The 26,176-nt window shown below is 38.3% G+C and overlaps 1 protein-coding gene across 1 annotated transcript in view; it reads right to left on the minus strand.

Moving 5' to 3' along the window:
* The window catches only part of boc (BOC cell adhesion associated, oncogene regulated), a 36,103-nt gene extending 18,187 nt beyond the window's left edge, over positions 1 to 17,916 (minus strand). Inside the window, exons 1-3 of the mRNA XM_051686886.1 lie at positions 17,473 to 17,916; positions 1,385 to 1,509; positions 415 to 696 (exon numbers count right to left, since the gene is read on the minus strand). Of these exons, the coding sequence (XP_051542846.1) occupies positions 415 to 696; positions 1,385 to 1,493 (391 nt within the window). The 5' untranslated portion in view covers positions 1,494 to 1,509; positions 17,473 to 17,916. The remainder of the gene's footprint in view (positions 1 to 414; positions 697 to 1,384; positions 1,510 to 17,472) is intronic.
* Positions 17,917 to 26,176: the final 8,260 nt, after the last annotated feature.

Genomic DNA, 26,176 nt, shown 5'->3' on the forward strand with positions numbered 1-26,176 from the left:
CGCAAAATTCGCTCACTATCTCTTCTTTTCTTTACTTTCTTCTTTTCTCTCTCTCTTTCCCCTTCTCAGTGTATCAAGAGGAAAGCAGTGGAGAACAGGGAGGAGGCCCTTCACTAATGGGGCCAGTGGTTCACCCGAACACATACACACATACATTGTGGTGGCTCACGTTACACACCCCTTCCCGCGCTCCAACACTGATTTAGTGGCAAAAACACCACCAGTATTGCTCAGCCTGGAATACAACCACAATACATAACACACACACTTTAGAGCCATGCGAACTCAACACAACACAATATCATCAAAGTTCACATCACTGCACAACAGATCTAGTTAGAAGAACACATATATATGTGTGGAACAACAACATGACCGACTATAGTGTAAGTCACAGTGTGCGTGTGTACTCACTTGCTGCAGTAACACTGGCTGGCACACTAGCGCAGGACCCAACACTGGTGGTGGCCACACACTGGTATCTGCCCACGGTGAGGTTAGTAAGGGAGGGGATGTAGAGAGAGTCAGGCTGCACCAGAACTCCCAGCTCCTCATTGCCCCCAGCTGCCAGCTCTCGCCCGTTTAGACGCCAACTGATGTTGACATGGTTGGGCAGGGCACTGCAGCGCAGGGTCACGCTGCCCCCCAGTTTCTGTACCACAGAGAGAGGCTCCTCTGAGAAGACAGGGATGTCATCTAGAAACAGAGAAAATGGGAGAGACACAAGAACGGTGAATAAATACATAATTTATCCAAAACAAACTATTACAGAGGCCCCCAAAAGGCCACTTTGTACACTTAAGCCATGCAGTGACGTCTGCAAACAAATGATGTCTGCAAACAATGACCTTTTCTCAGAACTAGCTTCACCATTGTTATTTTTGCAGTTATATTTAACCAACTGGTCTTAAGGTGTGTTTTAGTGTACAGTATGTATGAAGTCAGTTCCCCTGAAGTTCACACAGGTGTCCTAGCAAAGCAACCACAGGTGTAGTTCAGCACATTAACTGTTCCACTAACATCTGACAACCAGAAAGTGTACAAATACATTGACAAATACAAGTTTGAACAATGTATCAATAATTTTATCATTTAAAACCTAATAAACTTCTGTCTGTGAAATGTTTGCTTAAAGCGTGTTTGTGCTTCCTTAATAATAAATGTCACTTTTTTCCCCCTTTTTTTACATTGTTATCTAGTGTAGTGTCATTCAAACATTATTTGTTTAAATTTGGCTTAAGTGTCCAAATACTTTTTGGGGCCACTGTATATTTAATACCACCTACACAAAATTATATTATATGCAAACTATATGAACTTTTTGTTGGTAGATGTCTTAAGTTATAGCAATGGAGTAGAACTAAGTAAGACACCAGAAACTCACCACTGAGAGCAGCACAACCCTGCAGGCAGCACAGCAGCACACCCAGGGCACAGAGCACTCGAACCTTCCGTTTCCTTTCCCAGGGTATCCAATCCAATATACCAGACATCTTCCATACACTACCCCTGGCAGACCAAGAAAGAAAGAGAGGTTATCAGCCAAAAAAGGTTCACAATAACATTAAATTGTACTGTTTGTATGGTGACTATAGTCAGGAACCAACACGAACTGGGGATGTGCAAAACTACATATTTTCAAACCCGGCTAATCGAGTGTAACAAGGTAAAAGGGAAAGGAGGAGGTGAGAACCCGCTTAACAACATAAATAATAATTTAATGATTATCTTAAACAAAAAGACAAACACAAGCCGGGCAGCTGCCCGTAACTCTCTCTCTCCGAAACTGCCGCCTCCGGTGGCCTTTATCCCTCTCGAGGGCTTGATTAGCCTGTTTAGGAGCCGGGTGTGCAGCATCACGACCCGGCCCCGCCCTCCTCCCTGCCACATCGATGTATTTCCAAAATGGATCATATTAAGGAAGACCTGTATAACTAAGTTGATTTGGGGTTCACCTTCCCCTGATCAGGTTCGTTTTTTAGGTGCCCTTTACGTAAAATGTGTTCTTGCAATTAAAAAACAGCTAGATGTAGCGCAAACGAATGAAACAGAATGCAGGGGTCCTCAGACATGTTTTTAAAAGTGTAACTACTTTTAACTTGGCACAGTCTTAAAAATGTAGACACTTGTGGTGGGCCACTCAAAAACTGTGCAAGACGCAACAACCAAAGAAGTCCTGTCTGAATGTGTACGGCTGTAGCGCCAGTACTCCAAAAATGCTTAAAAAAAATTTCTCTAAAAATGTCAAAATAAACAAAATATATGTAGAAAACAAAAATTCTAATCAAATCAAATTGACTATGTTGAACCAATCCCTAGCACAAACACAACCTTGTATCCTAAGGTAGACAAAACGCTAAAACAGACTTTTAGTAAAGTTATGTGTCCTGTTACTCCTAAAAAAAAATTCTTCACAATCCCTGCTAAGGGCATCACCAAAACATGCTGAAACACACATCCGTTTGAAACCACATCTACTGGGCTTGTGCTGTTGAGGCGGGTGCCCAGATAAACTAGGGGAAATCTGAGTCTCCTCAGTCAGGTGAAACTGATACAGGCACAGGTTCAAACAAAAAAGGTCTGCACACAAAGAACAATGGGGTGGGGGGTGGGGGTGATATAATTTGTATTTTCTGGAAATAATAAGCAGGGTAATGTGATTATTACAAAGACACAAACAGAGGAAAGAGCGAGAGAAAAAGAGTGATTGTTAGTATATTAACAGTTAATGCAGGAAAGGGAGCAATTCTCTCTCCCTCTGCACTCACTGCCAAGTTTCCCAAATTCTTTCCTGTCAGGTTAAACTAACAACTTCCCGTCAGGAGGAGGAGGGTGGTCCACATCTCCCAGACTGCAAATCTCTCTCTCTCTCTCTCACACGCACACACACTCACAAGTCTACTCTCATCGATTGTACATAATGATTAATGAAGTCTCGTAGAAAGATTCAGAGCTCAAACATGGGAGGGAACCACTGGACAGAACTCCAGAAAAAACGTTTGCAAAAATAAATGAAGTCTGCGTCTTGGGATTCTGAGTTGTTTTTCTGGAGTTAGTAGGTGCATAGCCATTAGCTATTAGCCAGACTGTGCTGTCAGAATAAAATGTATTCCATTTACAGATTTTTACTGGGGTTGGCCCTAAATAAATGTTTTTCTATTCCAACACAAAAATAAACATGTCATGCTGTCTGGATAGAGCTGTAGTGAGATGTTATTTAGTCTGGAGTGGTCCAAAAAAGTTGGAATCGTCTTTTTATTAATTACCATATGTGTTAAAATGATGATCAATTTCCCTGTCTGTTACAACCCCAGCTTGTTTGTTTCTCTTCTTCGAATTTGAAACGGCATGACGTTGATTCCCGGCACACCAGGATAGCTAATAACAAATCGCCCCAACCAAACAGTCAACCTAAGAAGTATATCAAATAGTTTCTACCAGACTTAGACCCCGTTTACACCTGGTATTAAGATGCATTTCGGGTGATCTGATCACATGTGGTCATCGCTGTTTACACCTGGTCGCTCAAATGCGTCTCCTGTGACAACGTGGATTTCGGAAGGTCTCTGATTTCATGACATCATACATCTGATAATGATAATGATCCATGAAAAAAACTGCAAAAAAAAAGTCATAAAAGACAAAGAAAGCACAAATAAAACCGGTGTGCTGTTTCTCCCAGATGCAGAATTGTCCGTTATTTTAGTGGAGTACCTGTAGCAGGAGCTTCAGATATTCATGCTTCTCATCTGTGTCTATGCATGTTGATCGGTTAAGTTCTCAATGTATTCGCTTTTTCAATTTTTCCGATCGGACGGTTATTTCCTTTCAAAGCCGCTCATAACGGCAAAGTTTAAACTCTTGTTTTAGCTCAGTGGTTGATTGACAGGTAAGGGGTGGTGCTTTAAGGCTGTTCAGGGATGCATTCAGGACGGATTATCGTTTACATCTCAGATGAGATGTGGTTACATACGTTTTTGACTACCTCCGTATGTGGTTTTTGTGATCTGATCACAAAACGTTTTAGACTCGGTTTACACTTGTATTTAAACCTGATCACTTGTGATCAGATCACCCAAAATGAATCTTAATACCAGGTTTAAACCGGGTTTAAGTGAACATCTAGTTTTTACCTCCGCAGTGTGATGTATTTCACAGTAATACCAGACAACAGGACTTTTATCCATCAGGAATTGATGTACTAAGCCAGCTGAAAAGTAAAGAAAATTAATAGATGGAACAAGTTATTAAATTATGAAGAAAATGTTTTTCTTTCTTTGGGATAATGTGCACATGAGATTCGGTCACAATAAGACCAGAACTGTGCACCAATAAAGTAAATGGGGTCCATTTTGATTTCATGTTGACTTTAATAGAAAAATTGACCAGACAACATTAAACTGATCAGATCAATGATTGGCTCATATCACTGCTACTGTTAATATTTCTAATATTAGTATTATTAGTACTATCACATTTATTTCCACAATTACAGAAAACATTCATATTATATCTGTTATTAGTAAATTGTCACTAGCAGAGTGTTATCCAAAGAAACTTACTGTATACTGAGTACAAGGACAACCCCACTGAAGCAACCAGGGGTTAAGTGTCTTACTCAAGGGCACAATGGTGATACTTCATGGCATTTTCCTAGCAGGGCTCAAACCAGCAACCTTGTGGTTACAATCCCTGAGCCTTAGCCACTACACCAACTGGTGCCATTACTACTAATACCTCTACTAGATCAGTTGCTACTGCTGTTTCTAGGTCTCGAGAATTGTGATATTAAAACTTTGCACCCAACAAAGCAGTGTTGTGTGTCAGAGTGCAATCCACATGAGCAGTACAACTGTCCTATAGGTTAGGAAAGGAGGCAATAGTCTCTCCTTTGCTGGCAAGCCACCTGTTTAGGCGTCAAAAGTTATCCCCTTGAACACACACACTCTTTTATTCAAACACACATGGGCAATCCAGCTCATGTCATCGCCTTTGAGATAAACACTTGGAACCATGTCTGAAGGAACATTAGATAATGGAAGCAGTAATGGAAAATACATCATAGCAATGAAATGCATTTGTTTTTACCATCAAAAAATGTGTATGTAAAAATTTAGGGTCAGAGGGAGTATTAAAAAATACTGTACGTGAAAAATGTGCTGCTGTTCAATTATATGACCCTTTCAGAGAACTGGGATCACATTGATCTGAGCATCTGGATAAGGGCTGTACAAAGGCATGTGCGTTTAGACACTGTTTTCAAGAGAAAAGGAGAAAGAATGAGAGAGAGAGGGAGAGAGAGAGAGAGAGAGAGAGAGAGAGAGACAAAAAGTATAACACTGAAGTGACTTCATAATGCCTCTTTGTCAGTAAATGGACCCCTTTCTTCTAGGGCCACTCTGGTCACCATTGTCCTCCAGCCTCTGTGAAATTCATTTTGACAACCCTACTAATTGGATAAAACTTCTCTCTACCGCCTGTGGTCCTCCCTCGTACAGTTCACATTCCATCTGCTTTTCCGCACAGAGGGGAGGAGAGGATCGAGGAGTAAGGGGAGGTAGGTTTTAGCTCCTTCGGACAACTTGAGTTGCTGAATATTTATCGCCCCTCTCCCTTCACCCAATTTATGTCCTTAAGCCTACCCCCAAACCCATCTTCGATTCTCTAAACATCACAATACCCCCCCTTTAGATAAACACATGCGGTGTCAAGTGTGAGGACTGCCGGGTTCAACTGCCTGCGTGGGCCCATGGCCCACAATGCCGCAGCGCATATCTACCATGCGGGAGGCCCGTTGCTCTGGGAGACGGTAACAGGCAGAACGCACCTTAATAGAGTGGAGAGTCTTTGTAAAGCAGTGAGCCGGCGCACGGACAATAACCCCACGGCCCCCTGTGAAAGGAGAGATGCTTCTCAGAAGGGCCAGAGGAAGAGTTGATAGGGGCGGTTCAATGGCCCAGTCAGGGTTGGAGCTTTGGTCGGGTTGGGGGGGGTTAGCCAAAAGTAGTTAGAGATGTGGGGGTGGGTAGAGGGTATCTGAGCTTTTGGGGTCCAAATTAGAGTGTAGATGTCAACTGGTTAGTGACCAGGCATGAGGGGGAATTGAAATGGTGGATGGTTTAAGTATGTTGGCCATTTTGCAGAAGCAGCAAAATCGGGAAAGTAGAGTTTCAACGCCAGGTTTCACTAAAAACGGTTCAAGGAACGAAAACGAAAACCAAAATTTTTTAGTGAAAAACTACAATTCTTTGTTTTTGGTTTAACCGAAAACCGGAACAAAGTGATTTTCAATTGTTTCGGAGAAAACGTTATTTTCAAATGCTGGTAACCAGTTATAACCAGTTAATTTTAGCCCTGGTACTTCTGTATCGATACTAAATCGATACTATAATCAACAAATAAAAAGCCTAAAAAGAAAATGACTTAATTAAAAGAACTGCATACATTTTTCTGGATTCCAAGTTAAATTTTTTAATTAAATGTTATGATCAAATGGTGTTTAATCAAATTGATACATACAGTTTTAATCAAATAAAAATATCTTTTTTTTTATTTTATTTACAAAAAATTGCAATTTTATTTTTGGTAAAATAAAATGCTGCACAACAGAGATTCACAGTATTAATGAAAACATTAATGAAAAAAAAATCTGATTACCTGTGGCACAAGGCTGCTTGCATTTGTGATATTGCTTACAGATAATAATAATAAATAATTATGTAATATTAACCATTTAATATTACATAATTACATAATTGTTATTATGAGTATTACTCTCTATTACTACTTTTTGAATATGACATTTTTAAACAGTAGTTATATTTTTTTGTCTTCAAGTTCACGCATCCATTTGAATAAAGCTTTCATGTTAGCGGGACTTTTATTCTGACAGATTTTGAGTTCTTGCTGTTTTTCGGGTTAGTTATATCAAGCTTCCCATTTATGCTGGGATACTCCCTTCACAACTCTGGAGCTGAGAATCATATGACAGAGCAGAGCGGCACCTCCTGTTCATTCTGTAGCATGCAGTGCATGTGACTATATATTATTTAATTAAATTACATCTTCTGCTGTTTAAAGATCACACTTGGCCATATCCAGAGGCTTTTTATTTTATTTTCAAATTGTCATTGATTTCATCTCAAAACTGTCAAATCTCATATGATTTTGCTAATGAAAGCATACTGTAATACAGTACCGAAATTAGCAACAAGATATCATACCGTTTTAATTTTTTTGGTATCGCAGTACTTTGTTAGTGCAACAAGTGTAAATTGTGCAACCCCAGTGAGGTCACAATATCAGTTTTGATTCGCAATATATATTGTATCACAACCCAGATATTGACATAAAATATTGCCAGATCACTGTTGATTTCCTAATATACTTGTGGGACTGCAACTGCAACGATTATTTTGATAATTGATTAATCTAACGACTATTAGAACGATTATTAGACTATTCAGGCGATTATTGCAACGATTAATCATTAGCCCTTAACCGATTATTCAGCTTGTGCCCCGACTTAAAAGGTTGTATTAAACGTGCTTACTAATAATAAAGCGGACAAAATCATCTTTTAAAATACTTCTAAATGACATTCACTGAATTAAAGGAAAAAAAACAAAAAACTTTTATTAAGTTTAATTTAGTAAAGAAATTCACTGCAAAAAATCCTACTGTTATCAAGTGTATTTGTCTTGTTTTCCATTTAAAATTGTCTAAAAATCCTTAAAACAAGATACATTTACTTGAGAGCAACATATAAGATATTTAGACTTGCTTTAAGAGAATGTATATTAAATATGAGTGCATTTTGTATATAAGTATATTTTTTACTTGGCTATACCTCTGCGAGTGCAGTAAAGACTAAATATACTTCTATTCAAGATCTACTCACTAAAAGCAAGTCTAAATATTTTATATGCTGCTTCTCAGGTGAATGCATCTTTTTTAAAGGATTTGTATTTTTAATATTATATTCAACATTCTCAGATAACAATTTTTTTCTTCTGCAGTATAGCTTCTAAAGTAAATGTACATTGTTTTAAAGGAGTTTTAGATATTTATATTGGAAAACAAGCCAAAACAAAAACAAATTTGTTGCAGTGTACAATAGGGCGAAGACTACCCTCTCTCACCTTTTTGTTCACTTCAATCCATCTTTAACTCACAAAAAAAAAAAAACTCTTTCTTATTAATAAAGCTGCGTATTGCCAATTTTCTTCATGATAAGAAATGCACAGTGATATATATTATGATTCGAAGTCGTGAGCCATCACGTTATAATCTAGCTGCATTAAGCGCTCACGCTTGAGGGATGAGCATCACCGCAACAGATTGTGCCTCATCCGGATGAAGTTTAAATCTCTCTCCCTTAGATCAGGACACTTTGCGCAGCTCATAGAAGAGGTGCTGACCGCACAGAGAAATGTCAGTTTCAGAGTTTGTAGTTATTTACATGATCTGCTTCCTTATTATTTTAACTTTAATAAAGCTATTAAAAATATGAAATATATTTTATAATTAATATAACTGCATTAAAGATGTAACGCCGGGGTGTTTCCTTTAAAGAGCTCTGGCTCTGCTTATTCCACAACTTATTCCCTCATACTTTGTGATCTACATCACCTCAAGCTGTTTGGAAAGTTTAGAGTGCATCTGGACTGTGAGCTGTGTAATTGTTCTTCTCCTCAGTCAGGCGTGAACTGCAGTGCTGCTCTCGTGCTTCATCAGAATTTAATGTGATCTCAAGTTACGTTAAATAAGATCAATCGACTATTCGACAACGTAAATTTTTGTCGACAATTTTTTATTGTCGACATTGTCGATAACGCCAACTAATCGTTTCAGCCCTATATACTTGTACAGTGTACTTGCTTATAGAATCAAAACTCACTAACCTATTATTACTTAGCACTGGGCGAAGTTCACCTGCAACCCAAGCCATTACTTTACTTGCAGGGCTCTTCACCGTCACTAAACATTTGGAACTTTCTCATGGCTCTCAAAACAGATTAGCAGGTGTAGGCAAAGCGGAATCTCTTTCAGTTCCGCCTAGACTCCAACAATTCATTGCACAGACATCAGTTGTTCCCATGCCGGATCATTAAACATCAAACGCAGCACTAACAAGGCCAATACCCCCGTCATCACAGTACCCTTCAGTGTATTAATGAGCAACATCAACCCCTGCCCAAAAATATAATAATGAGACCCACTCAGCGGATTAACGAGCAAAACACTGAGCCAAGTCCAGAGGCTCTAATCAATTAGGCACACCGATATTTGCATAATTCATATAACAAGGCAACATTAACTAGTGCACGCTAATTATTGAGTTCGAGCAGGATGGTCATATGACAGCATACCTCCATTTGGCCAAATGATGGGAACTGTCAGTTAGGATTAGACTGACTTTATTTTCAAGCTGCTTCCTACCAAGGCATGTATTATGAGAGGTCCAGTTCACCAAAAATTCATTACAAACTGCCTTGGTAATGCTTATTAGGAAAAATATTTTCAAGTCATGCAATCTGTGAATAGGCTCAGTGATCTTAGATCACTACATACACTTATTACAAACACTGAAAAACATTTAGGCTAACTTCAGTAGCAAAGAGATATTTGATGTCTGTGCATATGCACTTTGAATAGGAAAATGGCTAAAAAATAAAAATATTTGTAGTCAAATATTTAGGCTACTGCATCAACTCTAAAGTTGATTATTGTGGTAATGACTAAAAGGGAAATATACATGCAGCATAAGTATCATAAAAAATTAAAAGACATCACCAGGTCTGGAATAATTGCAAAGAAAATGTGAAATGTGAGGTGTGTGTTGACAGTTTCTCTTCACTCAAAGTGATCATGTTTTAACACCCTCATGTTTTTACAAGAACTCAGCAGCTGCACTAATTTAACAAATCCACTTTCAGAATCAAAAGCTATCCAACAGATTTTAATTTATGTATTTTCTTTTATGCATCTGGCAGACATTCACTCACTTATAGCTAAAGCGACACAATTCTAGAACATTTGATTCTAGAACACTTGATTTAATTGCGTTCTATCAAATTAAATTGGTCAAATTTAAGTTAACTTAATCCATTTGGTCTACATGTTTGGACTACATGAATACTTTTTGTAGAATTGATGAAACTGGGCAGGGGATTTCCATTTCCCAGCATGCTCTGCATAGGACTGGATGGGGTGAACAAATGTTGAAATTAAGTGTTATTTTATCCATTTTTGAGCAAGATGGGAACAGGAGGAGATTTTTTAATGTTTTGTTTGGTATTTAAAAAGTGTCTGTTATGCTGGAGTTTTGAGGGTTACCGTTGTGGTTTGATTTGAGTACTGCGTATCTCTATATGCAGTTAGTGTCAAATTGACAGTGCTTACACTTGCTCACCTGGCACATACTAATGATTAATAAAATAAATTAAGTTGGACCAACAAAAGACGAGGAAAGCTTCAGGCCCAGATGGCGTCTCACCAGCGTGTCTTCGATCCTGTGCTAACCATCTTCATCTTCACACACAGATCTTCAATAGATCACTGGAGCAGTGTAAAGTCCAATGCTGCTTCAAACGCTCAATCATTATTCCTGTCCCAAAGAAACCAAAAATCACAGGACTTAATGACTACAGACCTGTCGCCCTGACGTCTGTGGTCATGAAATCATTTGAGAGACTGGTGTTGGCCCACCTGAAGAACATCACTGGAACCTTTCTAGATCCCCTTCAATTTGCTTATCGAGCAAACAGGTCTGTGGATGATGCAGTCAACATGGGATTGCATCATATCCTGCAACCAAGGACACATGCAAGGATCCTTTTTGTGGACTTCAGTTTGGCTTTCAACATCATCATCCCAGCTATACTCCAGAATAAATTACACCAACTCTCTGTTCCCAAGTCTATCTGTCAGTGGATTACCAGCTTTCTGACGGACAGGCAGCAGCTTGTGAGACAGGGGAAACTCACTTCCAGCACCCGTACAATCAGCACTGGTGCCCCCCAGGGATGTGTGCTCTCCCCACTACTCTTCTACCTCTACACCAATGACTGCATCGCCAAGGACCCCTCTGTCAAGCTCCTGAAGTTTGCAGATGACACCAATGTCATCGGCCTCATCCGAGATGACAATGAGTCTGCATACAGAAGGGAGGTTGAACAGCTGGCTGTTTGGTGCAATCAAAACAACCTTGAGCTGAACACGCTCAAAACGGTGGAGATGATTGTGGACTTTAGGAGGAACACTGACCCCCCTCACCATTCTAAACAGCACTATGGCAGCAGTGGAGTCATTCAGGTTCCTGGGCACTACCATCTCACATGACCTGAAGTGGGAGACACACATTGACTCCATTGTGAAAAAGGCCCAGCAGAGGTATTACTTCCTTCGCCATCTGAGGAAGTTCAACCTGCCACAGGCGCTGCTGATACAGTTCTACTCAGCAGTCATTGAGTCTGTCCTCTGCACTTCAAAAACAACTCTCTGGTTTGGTTCAGCTACGAAATCAGACATCAGAAGACTACAGAGGACAGTTTGGACTGCTGAGAGGATTATTGGTTGCCCCCCCCCCCCCCCGACTCTGGACCCCACTCACCCTGCCCATTACATTTTTGAACTGTTGCCTTCTGGCCGATGCTTCAGAGCTCTGAGCACCAGAACCGTCAAGCACAGGAACAGTTTTTTCCCTCAGGCTATCCATCTCATGAACAGTTTAATTGCCCCATTGAGCAATAACTATGTGCAATACACAGTTTAGTCTTTTTTATATTTATCCAACATATCCAACCTCTTCTGCTATTTCATTCCTCTGGGGGAAAAAAAACAAAAAAACATTTGCAATGTACATAACAAATAACAGATTAGTATTAGATTTGCACTACGTATGTGTATGTATGTATGTGTGTGTATGTACGTATGTGTATAATTAGTTTTATTTTTTATTATTATCTATGTCTTGCTGCTGTTTTTGTATTGTTGTACACTGGAAGCTCCTGTCACCAAGACAAATTCCTTGTATGTGTAAGCATACTTGGCAATAAAGCTGATTCTGATTCTGATAAGAATTAAGGTATTAAATTAAACATTAGTAAATTTATTTTGATGAACCTGATAAAGTTCAGTATTTTAAAACAAATATAGAACATTGATTTGACCTAATCCAACAAAATTAAACTGGCTGAATGAAACTGACTTAATCTGAATGAAATAAATTAAATTGCTTGTAAAAATTCTAAAAATTCAATTAAATAAGGGTAATGACTTCATTTTTTGAGTGAGCAACTTTTTCAGTTTGTGTGTTCCCTAAGATTCAAACCCATGACCTTTTAAAATCATGGAAACTTAAAAAAAGGAAACCAAATGCTCAAAATGTAATCATTCAATGTACGCCTAAACACACTCACACACACATAAACAGTCATTCGACAACAGTAAAGATCATTCGAACATATAGAATGGACATTAATACAGAATACATTTTTATGCAAAACCACAGAAAACAGACACTTTATGCATATTAGCTGTGCAGAGCAGCGGTTCGATGGAGAAGAGAAGGGAGGGAACGGTGCGGGTGGAGGGGCCCCTGCTGCTCTGGCAGCTTTTCCATCATCCTGAATGGAACCAATTATAAATCTAAAGCAATTTCTCCACATTATTCAACAGGAACTCAGTGAGCTTAGACTGCCTGCATGCTCACCAGCAAGTTTCCAATGATCAGGAAAAAACACCTCCAGAAAAGGAGGGAAATTCAAATATGTAATGAAATAATAATAAAATGTGTATAAACTGTTTATAAAGCACTCATGTGTAATAATGCTCTGTTGCCTCAGAAAATGGCTGTAAACAACACTGACATAACAAACTCAAACAAAACGGTCGGAAAGCAAACAAAAGAGGACATTCAGTGCACATACATATCTAAAATGTCTTTTAAAAACAGCAGGTTAGTGAAGGTTAAGGTCTAACAACTGGGTCTTTAATAGCCATAGGTCTGGCTTTGGCAGGGAAGCTCTCGTCAGCTGTAAACTCCTGCAGCATCCATGACCAACACAGTTTGTAGACACATCAAAAGCAACACTAACCACATAATAAATAAACCCTAAGAACTGCAAAACAATACAGTAGCCCTTGGCATTGGATGTGCCATGGTGTCCAAAAGGCACGAAGATTGTCATACCAAGAGGAAAACATCATCCGCTTCTGTTACAACACAAACTGCTGTGCTGAAGCAAAGCTGTTTAAACAAAATTATAACACTGATATTTTTGCTACTTTTGAGTACAGTGCAACTCGAAAAAATATGCTTAATTTCTACACCACTAGCGTCACCACCTGTTTTCAAAGTGTTTTCCCCAAACATTTGCCCACTGGACAGCAAAACAGAAAGTCTGACCTGAGGTCACTGTTTGAGCCAATGTTTCTATGTCAAGCTGGTGGTGATCCTCAAACAAACAGTGCAATGTTTTGATAGGGGAATTAACCTGCAAATGGCTTACTAATAGCTGACCCTCCATATTAAGCTGGGATAGGATCAAGCATTTTAACACTGAAAAAAATTATACACTGGACCTTTAAACACAAAACAAGTGTAACAGAAAACTAATTTTTTCAAGTATCTTCCATAATATGATTTTGACTCAAATTTACATGGATAACTTGAAATCAATTATCGAAAAATTACAGAAAGTGACATATAACCTATACTCCATAGACAATGAAGAGGACTTTTGAAGTGTGTGCAAGAATGATTCAGAGCATGTGTGTGAATGTGACAGTATGATCTACTGCTCTCTGAAAGTGAGTTATCAAGAGAGTGTGAATGGTCTCTCAGAGTGTTTCTATTACTTTAGGTTTGTCAAATGGTCCTTAATCTTTGTACAAATATCTGCTTTACACACACTGAGCTGTTTGTCTGCAAACAGTCACCGCTTACTTACCCAAGTCTGGAGTTTATCAGTGATCTCATTCCCTTGCAAAAGACACACTTACACAAAAAAACAATGTGCAGCTATGTCTGAGTGTTTCTATTGATGTCAAAGACAACTCTAATAAGAGCTTGACACGATAATACTGTACTAACAATTAGTAAAACAACTTCTAGTGAAATGACAAGATAACAAATTAGCAGCATCTAATTATGGCAGACTATATGTGGAAGCAAATTTTCTGAAATATTTCACAAGGTTTTTTACGTTTAAAATTTGACAATGTTTAATGGGATAGTTCACTCAAAAATCAAAAGTCAGTCTCTAAAATTCCATCTAACACCTCTTTTTCTGTTCCACGGAAGAATGACATCATACAAGTATGGATTTTTGAACAACATGAGGCCGAGAACGTGAAGGAACCATTTTTTTGGGAGGGTGAACTATCCATTTTAAGGAATAGTTCACCCAAAAATGAAAATTTCTTATAATTTACTCAAACATCTCAAATGTGTATGCCCTTCTTTCTTCTACAGAACATAAAGATTTTTTAAAGAGAATATCTCAGCTGTGTAGGTCCAATTAATGCAAGTGAATGGTGGCCAGAACTTTGAAGCTCCAAAAAGCACATAAAGACAGCATAAAAGTAATCCATAAGACTTCAGTGGTTTAATCCATGTCTTCTGAAGAAATCTAAAATGTGTGGGTGTGAAACAGACCTAATATATAAGTCCTTTTTTTTTTTTTTAAATCTCCACTTTCACATTTTTCTTCTTTATGGTGATTCACATTCTTTGTGCATATCACCACCTATTGATCAGGGCTGGTCAAATGTGGGGATTGATAGTAAATAATGACTTAAATATTGATCTGTTTCTTACCCGCATCTATCATATTGTTTCAGAAGACATGGATTTAACCACTGGTTGTATGAATTATTTTTATGCTGCCTTTATGTGCATTTTGGAGCGTTAAAGTTTTGGCCACATTCACTTGCATTGTATGGACCTACAAAGCTGAGATATTCTTCTAAAAATCTTCATTTGTGTTCTGCAGAAGAAAGAAAGTCAAACACATCTGGGATGGCATAATTTTCATTTTGGGGTGAACTAATCATTTAAGGTTTTTTTTTTTCTTCATAAAAAGGCTCTAGTTTCTTCAACAAGAGCAGCACAAGAGCCCAAGCTGTAAATCCACTGTGCTTCTAATGTGAAAGGGAAAAAATAGCCACCTGGATGTCCAGGTGTAATCATGTGTCTAATGAAATGGAGAAAGGTCTAAAACTAAATTACCTCAGCCAGGTGCAGCCCCAACAGCAACTTAGAGGCAATTATTCCTCACTGCAGGCTTAATATTGCCTCTTGACAGCTGCCATACTTTTGAGCTTTGTATAATTCTGAGTAACCAGGGCTTATGCATTTGGAAATATCAGACTGACAAGGTGTGCATTCCACTAGGAGAAGATAATCCTGATTGGAGAGCATCTCTTACACACTAACCCGCAGATTGTTGTCTCCAGGCTATTATGACTGCATGAACATACCCGCTATTATAGACATGAAAGTCAACCCGGAGGAGTTTTTTTTTATTACCCAGTCTTCTTTTGCAAATTAACAGAAAACTTACACCCTTTAAGAAAACAATAAGTCTTTCCAAAAACCTCTGCGGTACCAGGAAACCTCCGAACCCAGTTAGATTAATCATCTCTCATTTAACCATCCTCTAAAACACATATGAACTAAGTTCATACATGAAAATCACATATCTATATGATTGTGAGGACAAACGATGACACGCTCTTATTTTGAGACAATGACAACAAATCTAGTACATTCTTCTGATGCCCATAGATTTGTCGTCTATTTTTCTAAGGAATCAAGAGCCTTCAAAGACATATGTCACATCCCCAACTTTTCTGCCACAATGAAACCCGATGCCCTCATCTCTCCCATCTAATATGCCGTTATCAACCTTTCCAAATCCCCAGGCAGGCCCCTTTGGCTCAGCTATGGGTTACCTGTTACACTGAAAGAATGTGGAGCAGTGAGGGCATGTCATCTAAAATCTGTGCATCCATCTGTGCACAGCTAATAGGCCTTCCAAACATTATACCCAAATAAGGTCAGAGCACTATGAAAGCCAACAAGATAATCAGACTGGAATCAATTATGAAACAACTTTGATCCACCCGACCACCAATCATCTTTAGCAAAAACCCAGCTACCACAAATTTTTCTTCAAATTGAATTATTGGCATCTGAGTGTAGCTATCTGTAGCTATCAGTTAGTTTAAAACAATTGCATGTCCAGGCAGCATTCCTCAGTTTATTCCCAGTTGGCCTGTTTTCATTATAGGAGATAGTGTAACCCAAGACTAATTCTTAGAACAAAAACAACACCTGGGCTATGCAGGTTTGGGCAGCTGAATAATTTCATTGCCTAATTTGTAACGTTGCTGTGTTGTTACTTAATGATGGTACTGACAGGCTGTATGAACATTTCCACCCAGGAAAGGTGTCCACATAGCTAGGTACAATTTGCTTATATCAGATCTGTAGATAAAGCTGTACTGATATTATCTGGATATTATAATGTAATGTGGGGACAAATAATAAAGTTAACACCCTACAATTACACTCAACTGACATATTTAGAACTTTAACAGCTTTAAAAAACTGAAAGAAAACTAAGGGAGATTAAATTATATATATATATATATATATATATATATATATATATATATATATATAATTGTTCAGTAACCAAAATTAATGCCCTATTTTTTATTATAGGCTGAAACATGTTTCATAACATTTTTAACGTGGAAAAACAGCTTAGTTCATAATATAATATATCACCAAAGTCCAAACATTATTAGAATGAGAATGAAAATAGTGAATGATATAAAAATGTGTTTTGGTTTGGTGTTGAGCACAGTAATGTCAACGAGCACATCGGAATGAGGCCTGTAAAACTATCCCAAAACCTTTCACCTACATAGATATGCTCTCACAACTCACAATAAATTTACTGACACTTCAGTCATGCTACATAAATGTGAGCATACAACATGATAATTAAAATTCAATCCCTAATTTTATTCTCGCCTTTTATTAGAATTAGGGATGGACCAATGGATGAGCATCACTCTCATTAGTGGAAGCGCATTTAACTTACTTTTAATGAAATACGGTTATAAATACGCCCGAATTGGTCACTGTATCGTTTACCCTGGAGAAAACAACAAATGCATCATCTGATTGTCACTTATCGACAGCAACAATTATCTGTTAAGCGGACGATGAAAACAAAATAGCCATTAGCTAACACCCGCATCATTTTGTTTTATATAGGATAGGCTATATAAAAGACGAATAACATGCGATTCAAAAAAGATATATTGTCGCAAAAGAACACATATGTGCAGCAAAACACACGAAAGTGAATGAAACTCGAGTAAGCTACTGGAATAGCATGGTGGGTTTCCTCAAAACAAGAGATGTTTTGGGGGGAGGAGAGAGAGACTTACCAGAAACGTGCAGTAGATTGGAGCTGAATCCACTACTTTATCGTGCTCGACTTTTTCCACCAAGTTTTTTCCCCCGTTTAATAATAATAATAATAATAATAATAATTTAAAAAAAGAAAACACTAAATTCTTCAATATCTTTTACTGCTTTAGTAATTTACTACTGCAGTAGCACCGACATTTTCTTCGACTCCTCAACTTCTCGCATTGAAAGGACGTTTTTGGATGACTGAATTCTCCCTTTTGCGAAGAACTTTTCGGGTCCGCCCACTTTCCCAAGAAGGAGGAGGGATCTGAACAATAAAGATTCCTTCCCAAATTTCAGCTCAGTTTACGCTCGTCTCGCATGAAGAAATATAATTTAAAGTCTGAGTGGAACGTTTGTAGACGCGCGTGAGGAGAACGTGCGTATTCTTCGCGTGCTTATGGTTCTTTAGCGAAATGTTCCCAAAAGTTATGTGTGCAAGGATAAGAAGCCTCCTCCCCCCTCCTTCTGCCTTTTCTGTTCTCCCTGAATTGGTATGCGTTCCTCCCCTCAGAGTTTGCAATTGACCCCTGTCTATTGAAGCGCACAGTCCCGCATGTCCGAATTCGCGCACTTTCAAAGTAGCCCAGTGCATTTGATTAAGAACGTACTTCTTGGTTGTTTATAAAGTGCGTTATTTAGGTATGCTGGAGTAGTATGAATACATTCCCTAACATACTTCATTGGGAAACGTGGACATTTGTCCTGTGACCTGAAAGTATGATGAACTAACAAAACTAAATTTACTGTGGTTTTGTTAAACAAGGACAATTTAACCACAAGGAACAACTTTCCTAGTGTATAAATAGCACTTCAAGTTTTAAATCCTATGCTCCTCAGCTCCCGTGGCATTATGGGATAATAAAGTGTCCAATGGACATTCACTTTAAAGCCCAAAGTACACTTCGGTTTTGACGTGAACGCTAAGCGTATGCATACTGTCAAATGCATAGTCTTGCAAAGTATAGTTTAGGCTACTCGATTTACTGTGCACGCATACACAGGTGGTTGGCGCACATGCACTACGACTGCTATGAGATACTGGACTCTCTTCAGGAATTTTAGACCCATAAAGGTGTCTTTATATTTCTTCAGATTCGAGTTATACAAATCCAGGCATCTCCTGACCTCCTCACACACACGCTCTTGACATGCACATCTAATGTTGTTGTTTCCAACTTCGTCTCCTGTTGTTTAGCTGCGATTACATGTTCTAGCGCTTCTTCCTGACAGCAAAGTCTCAGTTGTGAGTGTTGCCACCTTCAGACCCACTAAGTACTGCAAATAATTCCAGGCACATGTGCATTCTGTGTGTTCAGAGTATGCGCGGTAAGAAAAAACTGTACTGTAAAAAATTACTGTAAATTTACGGCCAAATTCCTACAGTAATCTACTGTGATTCTTAAATACAGTAGTTTGCTGTTAAAAATGTTGCATTCTGGGAGATCAAGAGCAGGCTCACTGTGAAGTGACTAGTTTTACAGTAAATAGCTGTTCTGTGCAAGGCATTAGGGGAAAATGAACATTTAAAATCATGATATCATCTTGGTGAAAGCTATAGTGACATTTTGAAACGTATATTTTAGTGAAAATGAAATTTGAAATTTGAAATGAAAATTTTAGTTTGTGGCACATGGTTAGTGTTCACGATGTTTCTGACCAACTCCTCTGTTTTTATCATCTCACATCAGCCTTCAATTGTCTGTCTAATGAGAAGTCAAATAAAAAAAATCAACCTTAGAAGCAATGTACATATTAAATGTACAATTTTGCCAGGAATGGGCAGTGTATTTTTTATGAAAAAACAACAACAATCTGTACACAGTAAAATAACAGTATAGCACTGCATTGTGGGTTATAATGGTGAAAAATCCATTAGCCTTTGCGCTTGAACAAGTATGTATGCTTTGGCAAATGCATTGGAGCTACAAAAAAAAACAAGTACAAAATTATTTATTCAGACTTAATAGAAGTCTTAGTTTAATTAGTGTTGTTGTTGTGTTATCAATAGTTGTGTTTTGATTGAAGTCACCATTATGGTGATTAGTGATCTCTTGAGCTGGCACCTTGGACCTTCTTTATTATTATATTATGTTCTTTCAGCCAGTCAATTTACGTTTAAGTAAAAGACAAGTTGTTGCACTGTGCTACTTGCAAGACAAAACCTTAGGTCAGCCTGAATGTCTGATCCTACCTTGCAAATGGCACTATATGTGGCAATAGTGATGCATTACACATAAAAACAAAAACAATAAAGGATATTTCAGCAAAATGATTTCAGCAAATTGAGTGTTTGATGATTCTGATGAATTTACAGCATAACTTGAGTTGTTGTCAAGACACACAGATATCAACTCTCGGCATACAAAACACAACAATGGTGACAATTAACAAACGTACTTTTACGTAAATAAGTAAGAGCTGAACATAAAATCCAAGTAACTTGGACTACAATAAGAACAATGTCAAGATAAACCAGTAAATAGTAAAAAATGTAAGTAATTTCTTCATGCCACAGTGCATGCTGGGAACATAGCTGTTAATTTCAATAACAGTAGATAGTATGTAATTTGACAGCTATATGCTGCTAAATTACAGTTGTATACTGTAGCTGTTAAAACAGTATAGCTGTTAATTTCAGCAACAGCAAGACACTGATAATTTTACAGTAACATGCTGGCAACCCTGCTGCCAGTTCTTTACTGTTTTTTGATGGGAAAATCTTTAAGAGTGTGGCTGCATTAGTTCAGTGCTCAAGCTCTCTGCTGATGATGAAATTTACTTCACATGTCCTGTAAGCGTACACTCAGCGTTCACGTCTGATTGAAGTATACTTTGGGCTTTACCCAGATAGCACACGTACATCTCCAAGCATCACAATCTAATTAGCATCTTAAAAAGATCAGATTTACAAACAATCTAAATCATAAGCGTCTCAAAGACATCTCCTGAATGCCTTATTGACATCCAAGACATAAACAATGTAAAAAATATGTCTTCCAGATGTAAACACACACATCAAATAGATGTCTGGGTGATGTACGTGTGCTATTAGGGTAGAATTTCAGCTGATGAAGTTCCTGATAGTCCCACATCTCCGAGATGTCTGTTTTAGATCTTTTCATCTGAAAAGCATTACAATCTAATTAACATCTGCTAAAGATCAGATTTAACATTCTTTAAACATTCTAAATCATAAAAGTCTCAAAGACATCTGCTGAATGTCTTATTGACATCTGAGAGGAAACATCTTATAGACGTATTGCAGATAAGCAAACAACGAGAGAAAAAAAAACATCTTCCACATGTAAACACACACATCAAATAGACATCTGTGCTATCAGGGAGTAGGTCTTCCGGACATTTTGTGATTTGGAAATGCTTTGATTTGCACTGCTTTTGGCATAATATATAGTAGTTTAGTATGCGTGTACGGACGCAGGGTCATTTGAAGGCGACCACAAGAGAGTGGAGCCTCTCAGAGACCCTGGCTTCATTAATATCTGACCATTGTGGCACACATCATATAATTACAGGCCTGTTTGGTGGTGAATGGCACCAAGAGACCTCCCACCACTTACAGTGCCTGAATGGTTATTTCACCATGTAAAGCTCCCGGTTGCTCTTGTTTTCATGTCACCTGTGGTTCCTCAGGTGAAAGTTAACGTGTCTGAGTCTATTCTATGGCAATGTGTGTGGTTGGTGTTGCCTGGTCTTTGCATGCCAGTGTCAGAGCCACATGTTTTTCTTTTTGGTTTGCTTGGCATGAGAGCTGATGTTATAGCAGAGGATGAATTAGACTTCCATGCTTATTAGCTTTGCAGGCTCGCTGCCCATGTGGACACAGCTGCAGTTGACGCACCAACAATCAGACCCTCTCCAATTTACACACACACTGAGCAGGCATGCACACATGCTGTAATTGCAGCAGTAATTAGAGTAACCTCAATACTATTCATTGTTCTAGTCATGCCATCAGTCTTGACTATATGTGGGTGGGTGTAAGCTACTAAGCTATTGATTACTAGTACATTCATAAAATGTTTTATAACAAATGTTCAGGGAGATAAGTGGCTGCTCACCTCACTCATGTGGAAATTCTGCCAGCATCCCACCACCCCAAATCCATTTTGTTTCTAATATCTTTATCATATGTTAACTAACTTCCATTAATTGATTAGTCCAGAAGAGAACTCGATTTGTGTCTCATGGTCGAAACCCTCCTTTACAGACTGCAAGCTAGAGCTGTTAAACCTCACTACTCTCAAAGATTATTTAAACATGTTGAACTCAAGAAACATTTAATTTTTCTTGAGTTTTATTTATCTTAAGAATCTAGATGTAACACACTATAAAACCCAGGCAATCTTGAGATATCACACTTGTAAGTAAATAAGTTTAAGATAATTTTAGATACTTGAATGGAGCCCAGTGTTCTGTAGTTTGGATTTACAGGTATTTATTCATTAAAACCACAAAAAAAAAAAAAAAAAAAAAAAAAAAAATTAGCTAAAGCAAATTGATTTCAAGCATTTTGAGTGAGGCATTACTGTAATCAGTATTACAAAATTTTAGATGCACTGACGACAAGCTCAGCTTGTTTCCCTGTATTCCCAATTTGGTTTGTCTCAGGTAACCTTTACTAGGAGATAACAGATAATAAATACAGCCTTTGATAGTGTATTATTAGTTTGCTGAGAGGCAGCAATAAAAAGGGATGGCTGTGGGTGTTTTTTGTTGGCTTTTGTGAAGTTTATTGGTGGAACATCAACATGATGTATACGGTTTAGCTGTCTGACACTGGATTTGCGATGTTTGGAAGTGTGTACATTGTACTGCAATTTATGGGTCATGTTCAGCGCATGTAGCTTCATCTGGCACAGTTGGAGTGTAAATATACTGTATGTGGGTGCATCTGTGGTCTGAGGTTGTTTATGCAAAGAAAGAAAAAGCATTAGAAAATTGAAGTGCCACTGCTCTGTGTCTCAACGCTAGTTACAGGTAATCTACAGTATATATTCAGTGTGTGGTGCACTGGGCTTCTTAATGTTTTCGTGACCTGTGAGCTACATACTGATAGTTATAATTATTATGTAAAGGGGTATATTCAGGATGTATGTGATAATGTCCACTATGCGTCAAGGTCCTAAGGTTAATCTTGTGAGTTGTGACAATGATCGGCTGAATGTACATCTCACTTATTAAAGTCAGCTACTTTTTAAATAAATAAATAAAGTGACATGAAATATTCATTTAAATTGACATGAAATATTAATTTGGGTTAAAATAATTTTATTAAGGAAGAAGGAGACTATGGAGCGATATGAGAACTAGCACATGCAACTAGCACAGCTATGCAGGACATCAGTTGCCTGGGACAGCAGTGAATTATACATAGAATGAACGTTACTGTTGACCTGTTTCAGTGACGTCACTTCTCCCCGCAGTCGCCATATTTGTGACCATCAGCGGGAGAAAACAATGGCGGTGAATGGAAAAACACCCGAAAAAAGATATCAAGAAAAACAAGTCCCAGGAAAAGTTCATACAGGTCCAAAGATAGCACAAATATTGCCAAATTGAACTTTCGTGGACATTAAATATATTTTATCCACGATTCATCCACGGACACATGTGAGTCTGATGTGTGATCAACGAGTACACATGCCCAGTGGTACATCAACCTTAAACATCTCTAATTCAGAAGTTCCAAATGTTTTTTGAGTTGTTTTCTGGTCTGATATAGTCACAGTATTAAAAAACGTCTGTGATTATCCCATCTGCATGAATGTAAGAGCTGCTTTTAGCTCCTGAAGAAGGTTTTTGTTGTATCTCACAGCGCAGCACAACGAAGGTATATGGAACATTGGTCAAAAACATGGTGGCGCGGTCATACAGTGACTTCACATGAAACAGGTCAATAACACAATTTTTGCAAACTGAGTTTTACATGGTGCCTTCTGTGTTTTGAGCAGTTTCCTGGTGAAATACTAAATTTGCTACAGAAACTGTGCGTTTTATTCACTTTCACACAAATCATGAATACAAAGGCTGATTATGACTTTATAAACACTTTTTTTTTTTTTGCACTATTACTCACACATTGCTATTTTATGATACCAAAACACTTCACTCTAATACATCACTTGAAAAACAATACATTTTAACGCTTGTATTACAGACCCACCTACATTTAAAACACTTATTATAATGCAGTTAGTCTGCATGGTAGCACACCTGATAGAGTGTTGGAATTTAGACATGGAAGACAGTGGTACAAGCCCAGCCAGTAACACAAGCTGACAAGTGAGACACAAAAGAGTCATAGAGGTGACACAGTATGACATTGTTGCTGTAGAAAATGTGCTTTTCATGTCGCATTTGCTTTTAGAACACTATTTGTTAGGTTTAGGTTAAAGTTTTATATTAGGGAGGTACTATTTTCTCATGAAAACATTCACATTAAAAAAACTTGTCTTACACCATTTTACTCACTGTTTTTAACCCCCCGCTGGACATTTCATTGGGAAACTGCAGCGAAACGTGTAATGAAGCACGTAATTTCGTTTTGTAGAAATGTTGCCACGGTCACGTAGTTTTCATGAGATCAGGCTGTTAAAGACAGACCCACCGTGAGCTCTGAGGTTATTAATTAATGGTATATGCTCTGCGGAAGCATCAGTTCACATAATTCTACTTAATTGAAAAAAAAATAATGTTAAATAGGGGAAATCCTGGTGAAGAACTACACTACCCATGATCCTGCAGAGAAAAATCCACCATTCAGAATCATGGCAAACAAACGGCGGCAAAAGAGCCTAGCAGCGACCAAGCACTTCCATAATGAACTGCAAATGACTATATCAAGTCAGTCTTCCTACACTCTCAAATTGCTTATTTATTTGTGTATATCGGCATATTTGCAGTTTGCAATCCAACTTAAAAAATATGGTTTCTATAATGATAATCAACCACTTTAAATCAATAGTTTTATGTTTTCCATTGTTTTTAATCCGATTGTCTTTCGCACTGTTTCATGGGATTGTAGTTCATTCAAATACTTTTTTGCTTCTAATCAAAGTTTGTAATGTTGTGATTCGACCTAGAGTTGGTTGGTTGGTTCATGGCTTAGAACTCTTTTATGAAGAATTTTGAGAAATTCCTTTGGAAAATTGAATGAGAAAAATACTTCCGGAACCAAGACGGCTGAAAAAATGTGCAGGCACTGTTGCTCAGTTAAATTTGTATGTATGCTGCTGTTTACACAAATCTTAATTTATTTATTAGTAAAATAGATTTTTTTTTCTTAGATATAGGGTTAAGTATCAGCACAAGGCCAATATTAGCATGGCTGTGATACGTCAATGTTTTCAAGACCTGTCAAAGTTGTACCCTTACTCCTTCAACCCAGAGAGAGAGGTGCGGCAAAAACTCAAGGCCCTGGGTGCCACTTTTCCTCCCTGCTCTATGCACCACAGGCTGAATTAGGCACAGACAAAAGCCTTTGTGGCTTAGCCATGAAAGGGCCATTAACCATGCTGCTGTCTCAGAGGCCAAGCCTGCTGGGGACCTACCTCCCAGAATGCCTCTGGCTCAGCATGCATCATTCCCAGAATGCACTGCTCCCTTACACCAATACCTCCATCAACTTCACAGCTTCATAATAAAGACCAACAGATTGATATGTAGATGATAGCAGTTGTGATTACAGGGGTAAAGGGAGAGGATAAGTTCTGTTAAAATTGCAGGGCTCTTGTAGCCTAAGGCTAGGCTTTTCACACTTGTTGCTCAAAGCCGCACAATGGAAGGCAGTTTTGTCTAATAAAAGTGTGTGTGTGTGGCACGGTGGGCTTCTAGCATTTGTGTGGGGGAAAAGTATGTGCAGTGTGGCAGGTCTGAGAGTGTTCGGCACTGTTCAATTGTGTGATGTGTGTGTGTGTGTGTGTGTGTGTGTGTGTGTGTGTGTGTGTGTGTGTGTGTGTGTGGACGTGTGCTTTTGAAGGAATGCTAGAACAGTCTCTCTGGCACTGGGTCTTACCCTATTACTCTCAACACAGGCGCCATGACAACGACCCCACTCACCGTGCCTACTGCTGACCTTAGCAGCTGTGTCACTTCCTCAGTGTGACAAAACTAAGGATGAGTTGCAGTCGGTGCCTCATACTCAAGTACATTCACTTAAACAACACTACTTACCAATACACCTACGCACACCACGTTTAAACACATACTGTAGTTCACCCCAAATATTTACAGAACACAGTCTGATGATTTAATAAAGCTTTTAAAACAAACCATATAACATTAGCATGCATACAGTTTTTACATATGTGGGCTGAATACCACACTACACATAAACTATTGTCTTTTAAAACACTGAGAAACTTTAGACTTAGACATTATCTATCTATCTATCTGTCTATCTATCTATCTATCTATCTATCTGTCTGTCTGTCTGTCTGTCTGTCTGTCTGTCATGGACAGGGCCACACAAACACAGTACTAAAACCACATATGAATCAGAGTAGCATAAATATATTGTATTTGCATTGTTAAACCTTAGAAATATCATGTAAACAAAAAATTTGTTCAAATGTTCATGCACACACACTAGTAAATCAAATAAATCACAGTTCTCTCACTGAAACATTTCACAGAGCCCCATTTCATGCTGGTACA

This window comes from Myxocyprinus asiaticus, chromosome 44, assembly GCF_019703515.2.
Source record: "Myxocyprinus asiaticus isolate MX2 ecotype Aquarium Trade chromosome 44, UBuf_Myxa_2, whole genome shotgun sequence".
NCBI lineage: Eukaryota > Metazoa > Chordata > Actinopteri > Cypriniformes > Catostomidae > Myxocyprinus > Myxocyprinus asiaticus.